Source organism: Heloderma suspectum, chromosome 15, assembly GCF_057233095.1.
Source record: "Heloderma suspectum isolate Gila_16-S chromosome 15, 16-S_ref, whole genome shotgun sequence".
NCBI classification, from domain to species: domain Eukaryota; kingdom Metazoa; phylum Chordata; class Lepidosauria; order Squamata; family Helodermatidae; genus Heloderma; species Heloderma suspectum.
Window position 1 is genome coordinate 20,137,463 of NC_139472.1, and position 17,243 is coordinate 20,154,705.

At 48.3% G+C, this 17,243-nt stretch overlaps 1 protein-coding gene across 1 annotated transcript in view; it reads left to right on the top strand.

Moving 5' to 3' along the window:
• AJAP1 (adherens junctions associated protein 1) overlaps positions 1–17,243 on the top strand; it is a 214,322-nt gene that overhangs the window by 94,234 nt on the left and 102,845 nt on the right. The window contains exon 2 of the mRNA XM_084821532.1: positions 13,482–14,221. Coding sequence (XP_084677658.1) covers positions 13,482–14,221 — 740 coding nt within the window. The remainder of the gene's footprint in view (positions 1–13,481; positions 14,222–17,243) is intronic.

Genomic DNA, 17,243 nt, shown 5'->3' on the forward strand with positions numbered 1-17,243 from the left:
GGCTGTCCAGCCTCGTCTTGAAGACCTCCAGTGTGGGAGAGCCCACCACCTCCCTAGGTAATTGGTTCCATTGTCGTATTGCTCTAACAGTCAGGATGTTTTTCCTGACGTTCAGCCGGAATCTGGATTCCTGTCACTTGAGCCCATTATTCCGTGTCCTGCACTCTGGTGTGATCAAGAAGAGATCCTGGCCTTCTTCTCTTTGACAGCCTTTCAAGTACTTGAAGCGTGCTATCATATCTCCCCTCAGTCTTCTCTTCTCAAGGCTAAACATGCCCAGTTCTTTCAGTCTCTCTTCATAGGGCTTTGTTTCCAGTCCCAGATCATCTTTGTTGCCCTTCTCTGAACCCTCTCCAGTTTGTCTGCAACCTTCTTAAAGTGTGGTGCCCAGAACTGGACACAGTACTCCAGATGAGGCCTAACCAGTGCTGAGGAGAGGGGAACTAGTACTTCCCGGGATTTGGGAGCGATGCTTCTATGAATGCAGCCCAAAATGGCATTTGCCTTTTTTGCAGCCACATCACATTGTTGGCTCATATTCAGCTTGTGATCAACAACAATTCCAAGATCTTTCTTGCTTGTAGTGTTGTTGAGCCACCTATCCCCCATCTTTTAACTGTGAATTTGGTTTCTTTTTCCTAGGTGCAGAACTTGGCATTTATCCCTATTAAATGTCATTCTGTTGTTTTCTGCCCAGCGCTCCAGTCTATCCAGATCACTTTGAATTTTGTTTCTGTCTTCCAAAGTATTCGCTATCCCACCCAATTTTGTGTCATCTGCAAATTTGATCAGCATTCCCTGCACCTCCTCCTCCAAGTCATTAATAACAATGTTGAAGAGCACTGGGCCCAGGACTGAGCCCTGCGGTATCCCACTCGTTACCTCTCCCCAGTTTGAGAAGGTCCCATTGATAAGTACTCTTTGAGTCCAATTCTATAGCCAACTGTGGATCCACCAGATGGTTGTTTCATCTAACCCACTTTGAGCTTGTTTACTCATCGGGAGATCATGGGGCACTTTGTTGAAAGCCTTGCTGAAGTTGAGGTATATGATGTCTACAGCATTCCCATGGTCTACAAGGGAGGTTACTTGATCAAAAAAATGAGATCAGATTTGTCTGGCAGGACTTGTTTTTGACAAATCCATGTTGGCTTCAAGTCATCACGGCATTGTTTTCAAGGTGCTTCCAGATGGATTGCTTTACAGGGATTGATGTCAGACTGACTGGTCTGTAGTTCCCAGGTTCCTCCTTTTTACCCTTTTTGAAGATAGGGACAACGTTAGCCCTCCTCCAGTCATCTGGCACTTCCCCCGTCCTCCATGATTTCTCAAAGAGAATAGAGAGCGGTTCTGAGAGTTCTTCTGCCAGTTCCTTTATGACTCTAGGATGCAGTTCATCTGGCCCTGGAGATCTGAACCAATTCAAAGTAATTAGGTGTTCCTTGACCGTATGCCTATTGATCTCAAGCTGCAATCCTGCCCCGTCAGCCTGTACTTCTCCTTTGCCGGGGGGGGGGGTCATAGACCTTCTTTTGGGAGAAGACTGAGCCAAAGTAGGAATTGAGCACCTCTGCCTTTTCTTTGTCATTTGTTATCATATTGCCATCCTTATTTAATAGCTGAACCACCATTTCTTTCCTCTGCCTTTTACTATGCACGTAGCTGAAGAAAGCCTTTTTGTTGCTTTTAGCATCCCTCGCTAACCTCAGCTCGTTCTCAGCTTTAGCCTTCCTGACGCCATCCCTGCAATTCTGTGCTACCTGCCTGTACTCTTCCTTTGTTACTTGGCCTTCTTTCCACTTCCTATATGTGTCCTTTTTTGTTTTCAGGTCATCCCTAAGCTTTTTGTGAAGCCACATTGGCTTCTTCTGTTGTCTTCCACCTTTTCTTCTTGTTGGAATTGTTTGTGATTGTGCCTTGAGAATTTCCTTTTTTAAAAGCTCCCACCCATCTTGGACTCCTTTTCTCGTTAGCGTCGCTTGCCATGGGACCTTACTGATCATTGTTCTGACTTTATTAAAATCAGTTTCCTAAAATCCAGGGTACGCGTTTGACTACACTCGACTTTTGCTTCCCTTAGAACCAAGAACTCAAGTACAGCATGGTCGCTTTCCCCCAGAGTTCCTGTAACTGCTACTTTATCCACTAAGTCATCTCTGTCGGTTAGGATCAAGTCAAGGATAGCCGATCCTCTTAGGGATGGGGGAGAATTTCTCCCTGAAACTTCAGGGGGCCGAGTGCCAACGCATTCGGTCCTCCGAAGGTTGTTCGGGGAGAAATTCTCCGCCCCCCGCCCCCTGCCCCCACCGGGATGGGACTTACCTTTCACGAATGTCCCTCCTGGCAGCGGGTCCCGGCGGCGGTTCGGCAGGTCTTCGTCAGGGGTGGGGGCGGCAGCCGGTCTTTCAACCGGCTGCCACCACCGCCATTACAAGAAAAGTAAAAAAAAACAAAACGCCCCTGTGACAGGCTACGTAACGATTAACGTAGCCTATCACGGCTAGATTTGCAAAGTCAGCCGTGATAGGCTATGTTAAGCGTCACGTAGCCTATCACGGGTGACTTTGAAAAAAAAAAAAAAGCACGTATGGCTAATGGCAGCCCCCATAGGGAGCTGCCATTCGCCTTCCTTATTTGGTCCCTGTAGTCTACGTAAAGATTTGCTATTTGCATTGCCCTTATTTTTGTCGTAGTCTACGTAAATCTTTACATAGACTATAGGGACCAAATAAGGAACGTGAATGGCGGCTCCCTATGGGGGCCACCATTTGCATACGCGCTTTTTTTTTTTTTTCAAAGTCACCCGTGATAGGCTACGTGATGATTAACGTAGCCTATCACGGCTGACTTTGCAGATCTAGCCGTGATAGGCTACGTTAATCGTTACGTAGCCTATCACAGGGGCGTTTTTTTTTTCTTTTGAAGTTCGCAGCCGGGGAGATGGGGCGCTTCTCCCCGGCCTGAATTTCGGCCGGGCGAGGCGGGAAGCCTCCCCTCCCCCGGCCTGAACTTCGGGGGGAGCAGTGAAGTGCCTTCCCCCCACCGCCAAGCAAGCTGCGAGACCAGGTAAGTGACTTTCGTGCATCCCTACCTCTAGTTCCTTCCTCTACGTTCTGTAGGAGGAAGTTGTCCGCCACACAAGTCAGGAATTTCCTGGAGGGGCCATGTTTTGCAGAATTTGTCTCCCAACAAATATCGGGGAAATTGAAGTCCCCCATTACTACTACATCATGCTTCCTTAAAACATTGGCTATTTGCTTTTCAAAAGTTTCATCCTCGTCTTCTCCTTGGGTGGCCGGTAGTAGACTCTGACCACCAGGTTCCTTTTATTCTTTGCTCCATTTATTTTGATCCAGATGCTCTCGATGGGGCTACCAAGCTCATCCTCCTGTATTTCTGTGCAGGGATATGTATTTTTCACATATAGTGTAACCCCACTTCCCTTTCTGTTCCTCCTGTTCTTTTTGAACAAGTTACATCCTTCAGTTGCTGTATTCCTGTCATGGAAGTCATCCCACCAAGTCTCAGCTATACCTATCAAGTCATAATTTCCTTCTTGTATCAAGAGTTCAAGTTCGTTCTGTTTGTTTCCCATACTCTGAGCATTAGTACATAGACATCAAAGACTATGTGCTTCATAGTCTGGCTTTGTTCCTACATGTGTCTGAAGACTATTATTGGGCGCTCTTAGAGCTATTCTCTCCATTTCGGTGCATGAGCCTTCGTCCATTGTTACCCCCAACTTTACCTCTCTCTTCCCCATAGGATTCAGTTTAAAGCCCTCCTGATTAAGTCCTTCATGCTGTGGCCAAACACATTCTTCCCATCCTTTGTGAGGTGCAACCCGTCCCTTGCCAACAGCAAGGGACGGGTTGCACCTTTCAAGGACTTGAAAAGCGCTATCCTATCTCCCCTCAGTCTTCTCTTCTAAAGGCTAAACATTCCCAGTTCTTTCAGTCTCTCCTATTAGGGCTTTGTTTCGGGTCCCCCGTTCATCTTCACTGACCTCCTCTGAACCCTCTCCAGTTTGTCTGCATCCTGTCAGAGAAGTGTATAATGCCAAAATTTCCACCAAGGTTGGGAGGGGAGATCCAAGGTCAGAGCTCCTCCTCTGATGTCAGAACAGTCTCACAGACCTTGGAAATCCAGTATTTCCCATGGCCCCAGGATGCCCCCCACCCAAGGGCCATAGGATTGTAGCATTACGGTATTTTATCTGTGCAGCCGTGCCTGTTGGTATTGTCCAGGGAGGAAAGTAGTGCAAAGGAACTGAAGATTAATATGGAAATGGGAACTATGAATGAAGACCTGCAAACTTGAGAATGGACCAGAAATTGTCTGATCCCTTCCTCCCTAGCTGCAGCATCCTTCTCAGTCAAAGGCGAAAGGGCATCCTATTGCCAACAGAGTCTGCTCCTTAGTAGCAGTCTCCAAACAATTTAGTGGCATGTTGCCTAGACAACCAGAACTCCCACACATTGCTATTTTATTCAGAAAGACATCCTGTCATCACTCTTTCACACACTCACACAAACACACGACACAGAAGGAGAGATGCCCTCCCCCAGATGATGGGGCTTCATCTCTCCATGCCCCAATTCTGCCTTACCAGGAAACAAGGGACTCTTTGGGCCTTTCCCTTGGCTGGCTGTGTCCTCAGGATTCATGCTCCCTTCCCTATTCCACACAAGTGTACTGCGAAATGTGAGGCTAATGGAGATGACTGAAGAATCCTGAGATGGGGTCAGGAAGCAGCTAAGCTCATCTCTCCTTCAGATCAGCACAATTGTTTTGGACATCCTGGGAAGGGATCTTATGAGCTGCCCACTTTCTTGAGGTTGCCATGGGTAACAATCTGGAATTGGGAGACATGAGCAGCCCTCTGCTTGCTCTAATGGGGGTCGAGGCTTTATGAGCCTGACAAATGAATATCCACAAAGTGCACACTACTGCCTTCTCCTTCCCCATCCCATGAACCTCCCTCCCCAAACTTACCTTAGGGCAAGGGGAAGGTGGCAGTGATGGTGGCTTCATGTGCTGTCAGCTCTCCTGCACATCACCAGTGGGAAAATGACACCCTGCATGCAATTCCTGCTGAGGGGAAGGTGTCTGGATGCTGAGGAGAGATGCTCTGGCAGGGACTGAGTGCATGACGCCACCTATCCCACCTCTGCCTCTGCCTTCCCCCTGCCCCAAGGTAAGTTTCTGGGGAGCCTTGGGAACACAACATTTCCCAAGGCAAGTTTCAGCTCCAATGTATCTTTTGGGGGAGGGGGTGTCTTGGGAACACAACATTTCCCAAGGCAAGTTTCAGCCACAGGGTATGTTTCCAGGGAGCCTTGGGAACACAACATTTCCCAAGGCAAGTTTCAGCTCCAATGTATCTTTTTTTTTGGGGGGGGGTGTCTTGGGATCACAACATTTCCCAAGGCAAGTTTCAGCCCCAAGTTATGTTTCCAGGGAGCCTTGGGAACACAACATTTCCCAAGGCAAGTTTCAGCTCCAATGTATCCTTTTTTGGGGGGGGGGGTGTCTTGGGATCACAACATTTCCCAAGGCAAGTTTCAGCCCCAAGGTATGTTTCCTGGGAGCCTTGGGAACACAACATTTCCCAAGGCAAGTTTCAGCTCCAATGTCTCGGGCGGGGGGTGGCGGGGAAGAGGGAGGCAGTGGAGGTCTCGTGGTTCCAATGAGTGTAGCCTTGTGGGCAGGGCTGTGTTCTCCCCAATTCTTGTGGTGCCCTTAGTCTGCAGGAGGTCAAGCCATGCACATAGTCAAATTTGCTAAGAGGTGAGCAGGGAAGCTGGTGAATGGGGACCTGATAGGCTGGGAACTAGGGAGCAATAGCCTATTGAAGAGAGCCCAGAGTCAGGGACGTCATAGGGCCTGGCGGAATCCAATTGGAACCATTTATTTGCATGTTTGTTTCGGTTATTCTTCACCCTCCCGCAGGTTCCCTAGGTGGGCCCGTTGTCTAACCAGAGTCTCCTGATGAGCTTGTCACTGCCATTCTGTCTTCTGGCCTTGTGCAATGGTTGTGCTCCATCTTTCCCTCATGACAAGCTGCCATACTGTGGCAAAGGAAGCTTCCTAGATCTGGTCAGCGGGGGCTCCGGTTCCAGTACCGCCATCACCACCCCACAGGTGGCCTTCACAGGTTCCATATTTCAGCTAGGTTTGGGCAGACTCATGGAAGTCCTGTTCTGTCTTGTATTCTGTGCTAGGAAGATGAACCTTCCTGTTAGAACAAAGGTCTCAGGCCATTAAAAAATCAGGACCCCCCCGAGCCTCCTGCCCCCCAAGGTAGACCAGAACAAAGCCCTGAGCTCCCGTGGTGTTTGCCTGAAAGGCACCACGTGAAATCAATATATAGCCAATAACCACTATCCTGTCACATTCTAGCATCACGCCATGAACTAGGATCCAGAGGTAGAGGATGTGGAAGGTCCAGATTTAGAAGGAGTTCATCTCTGAATACCAGTTGCTGAGGTGTGCGTGCGTGCGTGCATGTGTGCATCCGTGCGTGCAACAGCATCAGGGTTCTATTGCATTCATACCTTGCTTGTGGACTTCCCACTAGGGATGTAAAGACTGTGTAAAATCCACTCCGTCTGTGTTTCACGGACTGTCAGGTGCCTTTTGTTCTGTCGTCCGCCCACAGACGAATGCAGATGTATTTATTTCATTTATATCCTGCCTTTTTCCCTCTTCCAAGGAACCCAAGGAAGCTTACATTATCCTCCTCCTCTCCATTTTATCCTCACAACAACAGCCCTGTGAGTTGGGTTGGGCTGAGAGTCTGTGACTGGCCCAAAGTCACCCAGTGAGCTTCCATGGCTGAGTGGGGACTAGAACTCATGCAGACAAATCTGCAAATAATTACCTAAGTATTTATGTAAGTATGGACATAATTTACCTCAGTATGTAACATTTAGCATCTTGTCCCCCATTCCATTCAACATTTCCTCAGCAGAAACTTATATATTTTCCTAGAAATATATATGCGTAAATTTCGGGAAAGTAAAAAAAAATCATCCAAAAGTCCATGGACTCTGCACACCCAGAGGGGGTCTCTCTGCAGCGGATTCCACAGGTCGGCTTCTTAGAAATCCAAGGCCATTTTAGTCCATCTCGAATTTCTCCAGCATCCCTACTTCCGAGAAGCATCTGCTTGGCTCTTGAGATCAAGCAGAATGATGGACGAGGTCAGAGGTGTGGCAGAGAAAGAGAGAGATCTGGACAGCCACCTGTCAGGGATGCTCTGACTTGGATTCCTGCACTGAGCAGGGGGTTGGACTTGATGGTCTTGTAGGCCCCTTCCAACCCTACTCTTCTATGATTCTGTGAGAGAGAGAGAGAGACAGAGAGAGGGAGAGAGAGAGGACTGGCAGAAAGAGATGGGGGTAAGAGCATGTTTAGCTCCCCTAACTGTTGTTTAAAATGATTTCATTCTGCCTGACTAAGACTTGGCAATGTACAAATGTGAGAAAAACAGCATATAAAATCAGCAGTGTAAAACACACAACATTCATAAAACAGAGAACAGCCAGAGCAATAACGCCCTCTCCTCCGCCAAATGCTTCCTGAAATGCCCTTTACTTTCTTCTGTAGATGTGTTCGCAATGTACTCTTATGGGGGAAATGAAATTGCTGGGCAGGGGGGAGGGGGGAGACCTGCTCACCAATCCTGAGCAGTGAAGGCTGGTGGATCCAATGTCAGTGGGGCGGTGAACCCGCTCTGGGTTTCAGCCAGAACCAGGCAGAACTCTAAATAAGCTAGCCAAGGTGCTGAACCTATCTTGGGGATAGGGTTATCCAAGGTGCTGAACCTATCTTGGGGATAGGGTTATCCAACTTGTTGAACCCGTCTTGGGGATAGGGTTCAACACCTTGGATAGCTCTTTTAGAGTTCTGACTGGTTCTGACGGGAACCCAGAGCGGATTCACCGTCCCACTGACATCAGAGCCACCAGCTTCCACTGATCCTGCCAGTTGCCCTCCAAGGGCGGAAACTTCATCACGGGATGCATTGTGTCTCAGAGACACAGACTGTACCTTCGCTGGGAGACGCGCACACACCCAGTCTTGCCGGTAGACATTTTGCTTGTCTTGGTCATAAATCTACTTAGGTAAACATGAAGGTAGCTTTTGAAAATGGAGTGATAAACACACATGTTCATAGAACCCACTAATCATATGGTTGTGGATCATAAAATCATATGGCCGGAAGGGTCCTACGAGACCATCGAGTCCACCCCCCTGCTCAATGCAGGAAGGCTGATTCCCAGGCAGTCTCCCATCCAGGTACTAACCAGGGCTGACCCTGCTTAGCTTCCGAGATCAGACGAGATCAGGAGCATCCAGCCCTTTGATGTAGTAAACCATGGTGTCTGGCTGTCAAGCTCTGGAGCATTCCTGGTTGCGCCACCATCGGTGTGACCGGAGCAGAGTGAGCGCTGTGGTTCAAGGTCGCCATCTAGGCTTCAGTACCAGTTCTGCCACCTGACTAAGTCCTCAGTCAGATGATCCATGAGAGCCAATCCCTGTGCGCCCTAAAGCCCTAGAATCAGAACCTGCTCCTGTCTCTGAGCAACCTTAAGGCCAGAAGGTGCAGAGCTGAGGGAAGCTCTGCACCTTTGGGCCTAGATTCTATGATTCTGTGAAGCATCCCCTAGCCTCTGCCACCAGCCAGCAGATGCAAGGCCAGCGAGAGGCTGCACCCGCTGCCCTCCAGGAAGGACACCCCATCCATTGGCTAGTGAAGCTGCCGCTGTCCTGTCGTTGTTTTCCCCTTCTCTCACCACCCCTTTTCTCCTTTGTTGTCGTGTCTATCAAATTTTGGCCCTGTGCTTATGGCCTTCCTTATCTTTTAATATTTGTGCAGTGTTTAGAAACTTTGAAGTGCTGTATAAGTATTGCTCTTGTAGTTGGAGAAAGAACACAAGCATCTTGAGTGGGTGGGTGGGAGGGGAGAGACTGCCCGAGAAAGTGTTCCCTTCCCTGGTCATTGTTTCAGAGCTTGATGCCTACCTCTTTTTGAGTATCGATGTGGCTCTAACCTAGGGATGTCGCAAGTGTCGGGAAGGGGACGGACTCCCCCACACTCGCTCCCCCAGACCTGCTCACCGAAACACCGTGCTGCTGCGGGCCTCCTTGCCAAGCAGCCGAGCACCAAGCGATTGGGTCCGGCAGCCACCTGTCCTCTTGGCGAGCCGCCATTTTGCGTAAAAATGGTGGCTCCGGGATTTCCGTAAATCGAATGTTTTGTAATTGGCGGCCGCAAAGGACATTTACACAACATTAGAGACATAAACGGCCCATTCACGCCTTGATGTTGTGTAAATGGTCCCTTTACAGCCACCGTTTATGCAACATTAGATTCCTGGGAATCCTCGAGCCTCCATTTTTATGCAAAATGGCGGCTCGCAAAGAGGACAGGTGGCTGCCGGACCCGAGTGCTGGGTGCACGGCTGCTCAGCAAGCGGGTCGCGGGGGAGTAGGCAGCAGCTGTGGCTCAGCAAGCACCCAGCAAAACCAGAGAGCTGTGAGTCTATCCATCCCTACTCTAACCCGACTGATGCTTATTTGCTTCCCAGGACTAATTTGGACTGGCTCCACACATCCCAATCTGGTCTTGGATCTGGCCACCTTGTGCTTTACCTTTGCTGAGTCTGCCGTGTACTGCCAAAGCAGACATGCATCAGGGAATCCATGTTTCGAACTTCTAAGTTCGAAGCCCTAAATGGCTTGGGGCCAGGTTATCTGAAGGATTTCCTCCTCCCACATGTGCTGGCCCAGACCCTAAGATCATCCTCGGGGGTCCTTCTCTGGGAGGCCCCACCAAAGGAAGTGAGGCTGGTGGCTACCAGGAGTAGGGCCTTTTCTGTTGTGGCCCCCTGGCTGTGCAACGAGCTCCCCGGAGAGGTGTGCCTGGCACCTACGTTGTTCTCCTTCCGGTGCCAGGCGAAAACCTCTTTTAATTTATTTTCCCAGCATTTTAGCTACTTAGTCTTTTAGCTCTGGTGTTTTAAATCTGTATTTTAAATCTCTGTATTGCTGCTATGTTTTATTCTGGTCGTACTGTTATAGTGTGGTTTTAAGCTTTCGTATTTTATATTGCTTTATGCTGCGCTTTGTGGTTTTAATTTTTTGTGAACCTCCCAGAGAGCTCCGGCTATTGGACAGTATAGAAATAAATAAATAAATAAATAAATAAATAGATAGATAGATAAATAGATAAATAAGCTAAAAGTCACCTTGAACTGGGGCAGAGGGGGCGGGGCGTGATTCAGATTTGGGCTGTTGCAGAAGTCAGGGAGAGAGTTTAACCTTCCCTCATACAGCATTTTCTTCCTAATCTGAATTAGGAGGAAGAACTGCTGTTTCCCACACTACAACTCTGATCATTCCCCATGGCCATGCTGGCTGGGAATGATGGGTGTTTTAGTCCAAGAGATCTGGAGGGCCCCCATTTGGGGGAGGCTGCTGTAAGCCCGCCCCCAAAAGTAAGCTGCAGCCCAGTTTATCCGGGAATGGCTTCCGCGGCATGGGCATGATGGTACAGACTACTAAGTCCATGGACATGGTCGTTAGCAAGCCCCGCAGGAAGAAAATGAAGTGCTCAGGGTTATAGTGATGGCGAGCCTGGAGACGGATGCCCTGTCAGGAGGATTCCTGGTGCACTGTGGTGCTTCTCTTCCTGAGAGAAGAGATTTCAAATCACATTAACAGAGTTAGCCAATGCTCAAGATTGAGCCTGACATGCCGTTACAAATGACAGCAGGGCCGAGGATATTTTTATTAAAGGAGTCTTGCTCTAATGTTCTCTCTGAAACCTGAACTCTTGACGTCTCCCCTGCGGTGGCTGGGAGTTACCTGCTGATGTGTGGCAGATGGGGACGGTTCCTTCTCGTGGCTTTCAGTTACTCATTCTCAGACTCCCGAGCGGGGCTGGGAAACACAAGGCCCTGGAGGCCTGAGCAGAGGAAGGGGGGTTGTTTCCTAATGCAGTCTGTGGCACCTCCATTACATGTCTCTCAAGGGGATAATGTGCCTTCGAGGCTAAGAAGCCTACCAACCATCTGCCATCTTGGGAACGCTGAACCTGCTGAACCAGGTTGGGGAAGACTGGCTTAAGTTCGCCATTGGCATGACAGGCCCTAGTGTGGACTGGCCAGGGAGCTGGGGGGGGGGGCTTAAATGGCAGTTACCCTTGAGCTGTGACAGTCGCATCACATCTGGGGGCTTGATGGTAGAGGTGCCCAGCTGGATCTCGTTGAGGTTCTTGTTTTTCCACCACCAAGCTCATTGTGACCCAGTGATAACCTCTGAATGTGTACCCAAGTACTTCAAAATTTTCACAAGGAAAAAGCAAACGAACAAAAAACTGTCACAAACTGATACAGACATGAGTCAGCCCAAGCTCCAGAGTGGAGGAGTTGGACAATCTCGGGTTTTGCAGATTTTACATCCCTAAGGAAACCCTGAGCTAGGGATGGCTGTCACGAGGAAATCCTGTTCGCTTTTGAATCGTTGGATCCCCACAGCACCCCTGCCTCAGCGCACATTTGCGAGCCAAGCGGCAAGCCAGTTCCCCAACTAGGGAGCATTTCTGCTTTTTAATTTGTGTGAGTCCCGATTTGTGCAAAATCATGGGTATAACTATCTACAGAAATCGTGATTTGTGCAAAAACGCAGCCGTAAATAGCACAATTGTGCAAAATTGCAGGTGTGAATGGCCAAATAGTTATACCCGCAATTTTGCACAAATTGGGATTCACACATATTTTTACAAAGTGGAAAACTGCAAGCTGGCATGAGGTAGAATCCAGGAGGCTGAGCTGGCGAAAACTCACTAAGCTCTACCTCCCCCTAGGGATGTACGAAAGTGACTTACCTTTCGCGGATTATGTTGGTGGGGGGGGAGGCGTTCCGTCCCTCCCCCAGGAATCCTGGCCGGGGGGGGAGGTGCTCCGTTCCTCCCCCCGAATAAGGGCGCTGCCATTTGCGTACGTGCTTTTTTTTCCCCCCAAAGTCAGCTGTGATAGGCTACGTAACGATATACGTAGCCTATCACGGCTGACTTTGAAAATCTAGCCGTGATAGGCTACGTAAATCGTTACGTAGCCTATCACGTTTTTTTTTTTTAAGTTACTTTTTTTATTTTGCGGCCGGGGAGACGGGGTGCTCCCCCCTGGCCTGAATTTTGGCCGGGAGGGGCGGGGTGCCTCCCCCCACCAAGAATTTCGGGGGGAGAACCGGAGCGCCTCCCCCCCCCACGAAACAAGCTGCGGGACCAGGTGAGGGACTTTCGTCCATCCTTAATTTGAAGCAAGTATAGGCAATTTTGCACTACACATATGTTTTCTACTACAACTCCCATGCACCCCAGCCAGCATGGCCAATGGGCAGGGATGGGAGTTGTAGTCCAAAACATCTGGACGGCACCAGGTTGATTGCTTAAATTGCTTTTGATGTTTCCACATTTGAGCTGAAAGGCGACACAGACATTTATGAATAAATAAACGCACTGATACACTCACTAGAGCTGCGCGCAAAGGGCCTCTCGAAATTCTCCAGCCTGTTTGTGGGCAGAGAAAACAATTTCACCGAATTTCTCCTAAGGGAGGAGGAATTCTCCAAAAGTTTCTCACAGGCAGGGCTCACTGTTGGCAGGGGTTGTAGCACAGCTTCTGTCTTTTTTCTGAAGGGTTTTTGGTTTATCACACTGCTTCTGTGGGTGACAACAGCATCAACTGTGATGGGGCTTCCATTCTTTTGAGGCAGAATTTAGGATTTCTTTTGGTTTGGGGGCTTATGGAATCACTGCGAGGGGCCGAGGGGTGTGTGTGTGTTCTCTCTCTCTCTGTTACACATCTTTCCACGGCTCTGCAGCCTCCCAGGCCACCTGCACTCCCTGAACTGGAAAAGCCCCATGGGAGGAATTGCCTCATGACGTCTTCCTCATGATGGCTCTAATTGAAGTGCGGGAAGCCGAGGAGGCTACAGGCTGCCACAGATATTATTGTACAATGAAGACAGGACACTCATGCACACTCCTCAGCCACCTCCGAAGTCAGGTAAGCACAAGAACCCCAAACCCAGCCCATAAGAATGTCTCCGAAATTTCTCCTCCTTCCAATTTCTGTTCAAAAGCAATTCCTTTTCCATCAACATTGAATGAGAATGGTCGGGAAAAATAATAATAATAATGTGGGATACCTTTTCAGCACAGCACTGATGCATACATACCTGGGAGGACATTGCAGCCTTCATGGTTTGCTACAGCAGAGCACTGATGCACACCCCAGGGGCTCTCAGCAGGCACAAGAAATAACAGCTTTCGAAATGAGGACTAGAAGCATGACGCCAAGAAAGGGCGCTCGCCTTGGTGTCAGCAGAGCTGAAACGCTAATGCCCTTGGTTGGGTTCACTTGTTCATTTGCTTGCTTTGTCTGACACGGTTCTCTGTCTATCCGCAGGTCAGGTTATCCTGTACAAAGCCATGCTTGGATTTTAATAGCCATGTTTCGACTTGCCATGGATTTCACCTCTTGCGAATCTTTGGGCCACAGCCCTAGGCGCCCATTCTTGCAAAGACCTGCCCACCTCTATGGATTCCCTCATAGCTCTTTGTGGAGGCTTAGACCCGGGCAGCCCGCACGGAGTCATGGGCTTCTGGGGAGCCATGCTTTCTCCACTTCGGAATGGTCCATTGGACAACTGCCGGATATGTATCATTCCAAAAGGCTGCACAGAGCCACGGACCTCCTCCGGAAAAACAGGCAGCCTGACCACTTTGTGTCTGCGAAAGCAAGCCCTCCCCTGGAAGATGGGAATAAAGAGCACCAGACTTACTTGAAACGGAGGAAACGGTACCTCCGGGCACTCAGCAAGCCAACTATGGAGACCGAGGTGATCGTGTGGGGGTCGACGAGTCCTTTGGAACCCCTAGAAACTAGCACATTCCCGGGGATTTATGACCGCGCCACCACCTCTGTTTTACAGAGCAGGACAACCACCACCACCATCACCACCACCGTCACCATCACCACCACAACGGCTGCTTCCACAACAGTACAACCCAAGGGGCCTGGGCCTGGATTTGGCACAACCAAGAACAACCCTGGTGGGACTAGCACAATCATACCACCCGCCACTTCCGATGGGAACAGGAAAGAGGTTGATGCTCCTCCACCTAAGATCCCAGGAGACACTTCAGGTATATTTATATGTGCATGTATTTTCATGGGGCGGGGGGTGATTGTTCTGTTCAGTTCTAGCTGAGGACCACCTGGGAGTATGGATGTATGAGAAGCCACCTGGGAGTAGAGGTGTATGGGAATTTTGTTGTAATTTTGTACCCAGGAGTAGGGATATATGAGGATTTCATACATGGGTACAATTTCCGTACATGGGTACAAGTTCATTGTACCCATGTACCTGGGAGTAGGGATCTATGAGAACTTCATTTCTCTTCACAAATCATGCAAACATGTCCCATTCACAATCCGGAATGTGAAAGCTTCGCAGTAACCGTTTCCCCACCCCCCAAGAAATGTTCTCAAATTCCTGAATTTGCAATTGCATTAAAAGAGGGTATTAAAAAAAAATCACGTGCACTTTGAAATGCTCACTTTAAATTTTCGTGCTTTAATCAATAAGGGAAGAGTGCACACTGTTTTTTAAAAAATGTGCACAGAAATTTTCCCATGCGAACAAGCTGAAAAACAGAAAACAGGATGGAAACAAAAAGGGAACAAGCTGAAATGGGCTTTGGAGTGATTTTCAGAAATTTTAGGTGAGGTTGAAAATCACTGGTTGAAAAAACATCCATCCATCTATCATCCATCCATCCATCCCTCTGAGAACACATATTTCACTAAGGGTAGTATTTGATGTTTGCACAACAGTTGTGGGACAGCTCATAATGGAAGAGCTTGGCAATGGAAATTCTGAAATCCTAGACCATCATAACTACTGGGAGCCAAACATCATGTGTTGTTGTTGTTGTTGCTGTTGTTGTTCACATCGTGTTTATATTTTATTTTAGCTATTTGGGTGGGGAAACACTGCTATGAGACGAGGGTCTCATTTTTCCATGTTAGCAAGTCTTTTAGAGCTGAGAACTATTCCCACATTGATTTGGCTACCATGGAACCTTGACATATTGCAAGGAACTCTGGGGCATGTTGTATGATGAGACATGGTATGGGTCTATTGGGCTTCCCCATAACCCCATGGGAACTAAGTGTGCCCCCCTCAACATAAGCAACACTCTCCTATGGCTTCACATCCAAGGGAGGGACAGGTAATATGTCTTTCAGGGAAGCTTCTCTGAAGTGGAGCTCTTCTCTAACCTCCCACCCCACATCCCTCAGCCATTTAACGGGTGTGACTTCACCTCACTGAGTTTAGCCTGAGGGCCAAATTATGTGTTGGAGAACTTCTCAGGGGCTGCATTCCAGTGCTAGGTGGGGCTGAAAGTGAGAGGTGGGGCCAAGGCAAAGGGGGCGGGGCCTGAACTGCCAGCGTATTTTAGCTAAAAACTCTTACTGCCCGTCACTAAGGCTTAGGAGGGCATTTCAACCTTTCCAGATGGGGAAAAAATGTGAAATAACTGGGAAACCATCCAACAATTAGAGGTTGGGTGGACTAGTGGGAACCACTTGGTGACATGTGACTGTTTGGGGAATCCCAGAGGGCCAGATTTTGGCCCCCAGGACTGAGGTTCAACACTCCCACCTTATACTTATGCCGTTGTGAGTTCCTGCACCACAAGACGGCTAACAACCACTCACAACCGAGGCCCGTCTGTGTAACCCATCCTTTCTTCACCATCCTTTCGCTTATGTTTCCCCTGCCATTGTATAGCCTATTAAAGAAAAACTCAATGCTACCTGCTCAGCTCCCAAACCTGATTAGTAACCAGAGTTGCATGCCAGAAAATCCCTCTCCTACTCCATAGTCCTCTAATGGTCTGTACTCCAGAACATCTTAGACACAAGCAGTTTTCTAGTAAAAGAAAAGGGGGGATTACAGTTGAAAATGGAATTAAATATGAGTTTCAAGGAAATGTTCAGCCACTGAACAAACTGGAACTCTCTCTGATCCTTCATTTTTATGTGAGATGCTCACTGGGGGTTTAAAGGGGGTTTGCCCGTAAGCTCAGTAAATCTGTGTGCCATCAGCATAATCGAATCGAAGCCCCGTTCTCATTCCTTGTATTGCTCCCCCCCCGCCCCCCACTATCATTTGATCGGCAGACACCGATGAGAAAGTGGACTTCTCATTTATTGCAAATGCTGTTTGTCATTGCTAAACTGGGTGTCTCTTTGGCACACTTTGAGTGACTTAAATCACAGAATATCTGTGCTTATCTTATCTTTTCTTTTTTAAGGGAAAGAGAGGAATTGTTGGATTTTACAGTATAATCTATACCCAGGTTAATCTCTTTAATGGACCCATCTTCGGAAAGAATAAATGTTTATCTTATTCTCTGCTTTCTGTTCTTTAACCTGCCCTCTTATTCCATGGCTGCTCAGTTTGCTCAGAAGTCTTTGGTGAGCGACTTTGTCAAAAGTCTTTTGGAAGTCCACATGCTTACTGACACTCTCAGAGTACCCTAAGTTCTCTGCTTTATTTTTGACCGGCTTTTACAGCTGCTTTTTTTTGGGGGGGGGGTTGTTGTTGTTTTTGCAGTATGATATTAACAGTTTTATCTTCAGTGCCTTTGCTAACATGGGGTTTTCCTTTTGTACAGCAGCTGCACACTGGGTTGACAAGCTGTCCTCTACAACCCCAAGATCTCTTTCTTGGTCAGTCACTGCTAGCTCAGATCCCATCAGCGAATATGTGAATTTGGGATTCTTTGCCCCAATGTGCATCAGTTTACACTTGCTTACACTGAACGCCATTTGCCCCATGTTAATCCCCATTCTCCCAGTTCGGAAAGATTCTTTTAGAGCTCCTCCCAATCCCGTTTTGTTTTAAGCAACTTCAATAACTTGGTGTCACCAGGAAACTTGGCCATCTCACTGCTCACACCTAAGTCCAGATCATTTAAGAACAAGTTGGAAAACATTAGTCTCACTAGAGATCCCTGAAGGACCCCACTGTTTATATCCTTCCATTGGGAGAACTTACCGTTCATTCCTATTCTCTGCTTTCTATTTTTTAATCGATTACCAATCCATAAGAAGACCTGTAAGTTTGCTCAGGAGTCTTGGTGAGTGACTTTGTCA